Raw genomic sequence first — 5,538 nt, forward strand, 5'->3', positions numbered from 1 at the left:
GGTGAGAGAGGAACACCAGCTGTTGGTTTGCTCGGTGGAGAGAAGAAGAGCAGTGAGCAAAAGAGCTCCGTGGCTTGCGGTGGAAAAAAAATCAGAGTAGCTGGTGTGCTGTGCTGCTGCTGCTGCCTTGTGGACTTTTGTCCACGACAGAGAGGGAGTGAGTCAGAGAGAGCTGCCGACAGAGAGAGAATGAGAGAGAGAGAGTGAGATAGAGTGATTGCTGCTGCATGCTAGCTTGTTTGGATTTGGAGCAGAAAAAAACATCAGAGGGGGGCGCTGCACCACCGACGGAGAGAGATAGTATGAAAGAGACGAGAGAGAGGTGTGCAGGGAGTGAGATGAGAATTAATGTGCTGCTGTTTGCTTGCTGCGTTCAAGAAAAGAACAGAGACAGGGAGTACGGGTGAAGTAAGAGTTTGGGCTGATTCGTGTGTGCATGCGCGGACTGCATCCTTTGAAGTGGAGCCGAGATATTCTGGATGGTGGCTCTATTGATGGAGAGAGGGGGAATACACGTGTGCAGAGAGATATTAGAGAAATAAAGAGAGAAACACAGTGATTCGATCATAGTTGTTAGAAAGAAATTAGATAACTTAAACTTGCGAGGGATTTTTCATACAAAGGAAGATGAGCTCAATAGTCTTGAAATTAGATTTTGAAAATAAATTTTGAATTCAAACAATTTTTATTTGTGTGCGATTTTGGACTGTTACATTTACACTTGATACGTTCCAACTTAATAATATCTGTATGGTGTGACTTAGACACTTAGTACAAAACAAGAAATGCATGTATCTTGAGACAGGGAGTGCCACTCAACTTGACGCTCTGTGCATGAGTGCCTCAAACATCTAAGAAATTAGAATTATTTACCAAATCACAAGGACTAATTTTATTGTCCTGACTGCACATAATTATTTAATGTTATCCTGGATGCACACATTATTACAACATGGAATGAAATTATGCATGTAGGATTCATTTATGTATACACAACTTGCTATATGCTTCTACTAGTTGCTCATATTTTGAAGTTATGTTAACCTGCATGTGCTGAAGCCACGTTAATTCCTTTCGTTCACAGAAACTGAGAGGATTATAATATTTTCTTCTCTGCTGCCATCCTGAAGGGGCAAAATCAATTCCATTTTATTAATTACTATGCTGTTGGATCTAGCATCTGCATGCATCTCTTCTTGTTGAAGATTCAAAAAGGTTGCAATTATAGCTAGTAGGAAACTAAATTAAAAATCAGATTTGCAGCGGTTCAAATATTAATTTAGAAGTGTACTTGTTTATGTAAGTAATAATAGTACCGAAGTTTTATATGACATTTCATTATTGGAATGTCTATTTTTCAGGTGACTGATTTTTTTTTTACAATTCTATCATCATTGAACAACTCACATACTATATATTCAGTTGTAGTTATGGTAGATGACTGCTAAGACATAAGAAATTTTATCAAACAGTCACTAAACCTACTGCATGCCGCAATAAAACTAAGAAAAAACAAAGAAATATTCCAGCAATACGTAAGCTTAGAGTTTCTGTTAATAATACCATAGTATGCAACTACATGGATATTTCATGAGTCGTTGGCTGCTCAGCTGGAGCCTGACTGGATTCATGAGTAAGTTATTACACGCACGCACACACTGGAGTCCATTCTGATGCGAGCACAAGCAATGCATGATCGAGTTGCCAATCTTCCTTTGTTCACACATAACCAGCAGGGCATGCATATCCAGATATGTGGATACATTTGATGAATAGCTCCATGTCACACTTAACCAACCTGCACTCTAGTACGTACACTCCATGTATCATGTCTAGATTTGTTCAGACCTTGCCCAGCCAAAACCATGCATCCCTCAAGATCATGGAGGCACAAACAATCAACGGATTTGGTCTTCCTTGTTGATTCCTCAGGTCCTTAGATAAGTTCTTTCACACAAGGGTCAGCAAAGCCTGAAGTCAAGCAGCTGATGATCGGATCGCTCGATCGTAGAACACACAATCAGGGGCGAAGGCAGCAGTGGGTCTAGGGGGGCTAGATGGTCTAGGGGGCTCCAGCCCCCCTAGACCCAAAAACACCATGGAGCCCCTCTTAGCCCCCCTTCATTTTGGAGAAGAAAAGATGAGAAAGAAGGAGAGGAAAGAAGAAATCAGCTCCCCTTTAAGAATTTCTGGATTCGCCACTGCACACGATGGTACAACGCATGTGGTTGTTGGGCAGACAGAAGGGCTCCTTGTCGCAAGCTTGCCGTAGCCTATAGGTTCCTTCAAATGCAGACAAAGCAAAGAGAGAACAGACAATCAGCTCTAGGTGTGTTTCAGACTTTCTAGTAGTGCTCTCCAAGGACTTTAAAACTGCTGCCAGCACGCACTATATATGTCTTTTCTCACCAGACCGTAGACCATTGGAGCATTCTTCTAAAATCATAGACCATAGGGGATCCTCCGTCCATCTCTGCTGAGAGTGTACTTATAGCTTCAAGTCGTAACTAGTCTTAAAAAAACTATGAAATGACTATTGGGGTTATCTCACATTCAAAATATAGGGAAAACGTTTGGATTTAACCGTGTGAAAAGCAAGCTTTGGTCTCTTTTATACAACAGCTCAGCTATATTCTGCTTCATATTACCAAAACGTGTTGACAGCTCAGCCATATTCTGCTTCATATATTACCTAAGATGTTCTAGAGAAAAGTAAATAATTAAGGGAAAATCACACAATGTCAAGGTCTAAAGCCATGCAGTAACTTGTACGCAATTCGTAAATTTATGATTTTATATCACAGTCTTCAACATGCACTTTTTATTGATTACAAATTTTCATATAAACATCATAATAAAATTTGTAAAATTCCCATATTACGAAATTATTATATGTTTCAGAGAAAACCAATGGCATATTTATTTCAAAATTATTACTTGCATGCATTGTAGGATTTCATACATTAATGAAGAAAGCTACACGTATATTATAGTAAAAGACAAGGAAATAATACTTGGTTGGTTCCGTTTTCTGGCCAGCTACCAGTTAGTTTTTGCAGTTTTTGAAGCACTCTCAGTTATCGTAAACAGAGAACAGTAATGGACTTAAACCTTTTGTTAACGACTAGATAACAATTTTCGACTTTATTTTACACATTTTCCGAATAGAAGTGTACATATATATACTCCTTGTATGCACTTCATACAAGAAACAAATTACAGAAAAGTACGAAAAGCGATCGAGGACATAAATTGTTACAAAACTGATGTTACCACCATCAAAAGAGTTACTGTTCAGCAACAATTCTCGTCTCCTCCCCGAGTCCGGCCACACTCATGCACATCTCTCTATCTTGTCACCCAATATAGGATGGCAAGGAAAAAGAAACATTTCCCAGCAGGCTTAATTTTGTATGGACTTGTTCCATCTCTCCGTGAAGCAGCTGAGTCGTTGGAGTGCCACATCCAGAGTCTCCAAGCTCATGTTGGCGAAGCACACCCTGAACCACCCTGGCTCCGAGCAATGGCACGACGACCCCGGCGAGATGTTGAGCCTCGCCTCGGCCACCACCTGCCGCCACAGCCTGAGCTCCCCCGCCACCGTCGCCTCCTCCAGCAGCGGCCGCATGTCCACCCACACGAACAGCCCCGCGTTGCCGCGCAGGCACGTGAGCCCGGCGCGCGCGAGCCCGGCCGCCATGTGGTCCCACCGCTCCCGGAGGCGGGCCCGGTTGGCGCCGACGTACGCCGCGGCGAAGGCGGCGTCCGAGAGCATCGCGGCGAGCGTGCGCTGCGTCTGCGACGAGACCAGCGTGAAGCTCGACATGCGCCGCGCCGCCGCCACCACGGCGTCGTTGCGCGAGTACACCACGCCGACGCGGAACCCCGGGAGCCCGAGGTCCTTGGAGAGGCTGTACACGACGTGCACGCGCGCCGCCACGCCGCGGCCGTCTCCGCGGCGGACGCGGCCCTCGACGACCTCCGCCACGCTGACCAGCTCCGGCGCCGCGAAGACGGAGCCGGAGTAGATCTCGTCGGAGATGAGGTGGAGGTCGTTGCGCGCCACGAAGTCGACGATGTCCTCCAGGACAGCCCTCCCGATCGTCGTGCCCAGCGGGTTGGACGGGTTGGTCAGGACGACGCCGCGGACGCGCGCGCCTGAGGCCACGGCCTCGTCGAACGCGGCCTGGAGAGCGCCGGCGGTGACCTGGAACCCGGTGTCGCTGCCGCAGTGCACGGGCACGATGTTCACGCCGGTCCTCCACCTCAGGTCCCTGTCAAACCTGCGAACAACCAATTGGCAAGAACACACACGCCATGATTAAGCATATCATGCCGCCCGCGCGATGATATATACTGCCACTTTATTATTGAGGAGATCTTCTTCAGCCATGGCGGCAATGGAACATTGTCTATTACCCAGGGTAGTATGGAGTAGGGACGAGGAGGGCGTCGCCGGGGTTGGCGAGGATGAACGTGAGGAGCTCGTTGGCGGCCGTGGCGCCGGCAGTGAGCACGATGCGGTCCGGGTCAAACCTTGCCTTGCCTCCCCTTATCGTCTCCATGAAGCTCGCCATTGCCTACACCGATGATAAGTTGGTACCAAACATCACACGGTGAGTTAATTAGTTCATCGACCGGCCAGCAAGAAATCAAGCACACCGCTACCAGGGTTGGTTTGTTCGTCCAATAATCTTACCATCCTGAACGATTTGAGGCCATGGTAGTCCTGGAACAGGGCGTTCTCTCGGAACCCGACGCCGCAGTCAGACGCCTCGGGGTGCTCCCTGAGGTACGCTTCCAGGAGATCAAAGGACACCTGCACCACCACCACCATGGCTAATCAGTCAGATAGAACATGATCGGCGACGACGACGCATTTCGCAGTGACCTGGTCAGCAAGCCTACCTGGTTCTCCGCAAGGCCCATCTGGATGACACCGGAGGGGTTGGTGACGGGGTCGTAGGGATCCTCGTCGTAGGCTCTCCACCCCGCGAAGTAGGGCGAATCCTCCCCGTGCGCCGCCGAGGTCGCGATATCCGACAGCGAGGGCTCCGGCTGGGAGGAAGCAAGCAGCCTGCCGCCCATGGTTGGGCCTGTGATCAGAGACAGCGAGAGGCTGCTGGAGATGAAGTGCTCAGACTTCTGAGCAAGCTGGTGTTCCCTCTCCCTCTCTCCGAGAAAGTTGCTGCAGGCTTGGGATGCCAAATGGACAGTGCACAGGCAGGCACAGATGTGTGTGTGCCACTGGCTTGGGTTGATTGGTATATATACACAGATGTGTGTGTGTATATATTATATGTGCTGGGTGTGAAAATGTCAGAGGGGGTGGAAGTTCATGAGCTGAGGACCTTGATTTTTCAAATGTTTAAAAATAATAGAGGGAGCAGTTTGGGGTGCTAGACTTTTGGGGTGTCAATGATTGGCTATCTGGCAGTACTGTACTTTTTGTGTTCAGAGATCATAGAGAGAGAGAGAGAGAGAGAGAGAGAGAGAGAGAGAGAGAGAGAGAGAGAGAGAGAGAGAGAGATAAGGGTT

General features: G+C 47.6%; 1 protein-coding gene across 1 annotated transcript; it reads right to left on the minus strand.

The window, feature by feature from the left end:
- Window positions 1–3,242: 3,242 nt before the first annotated feature.
- Window positions 3,243–5,222, minus strand: LOC120697656 (1-aminocyclopropane-1-carboxylate synthase 7-like). The gene is made up of 4 exons (XM_039980946.1): window positions 4,909–5,222; window positions 4,700–4,819; window positions 4,420–4,580; window positions 3,243–4,283 (listed from the first exon to the last, which is right to left on the minus strand). The coding sequence occupies exons 1-4, from the start codon at window positions 5,086–5,088 to the stop codon at window positions 3,404–3,406; spliced, it is 1,341 nt and encodes a 446-aa protein (XP_039836880.1). The 5' UTR covers window positions 5,089–5,222; the 3' UTR covers window positions 3,243–3,403.
- Window positions 5,223–5,538: the final 316 nt, after the last annotated feature.

This window comes from Panicum virgatum, chromosome 3K (genome assembly GCF_016808335.1).
Source record: "Panicum virgatum strain AP13 chromosome 3K, P.virgatum_v5, whole genome shotgun sequence".
Taxonomy (NCBI): domain Eukaryota; kingdom Viridiplantae; phylum Streptophyta; class Magnoliopsida; order Poales; family Poaceae; genus Panicum; species Panicum virgatum.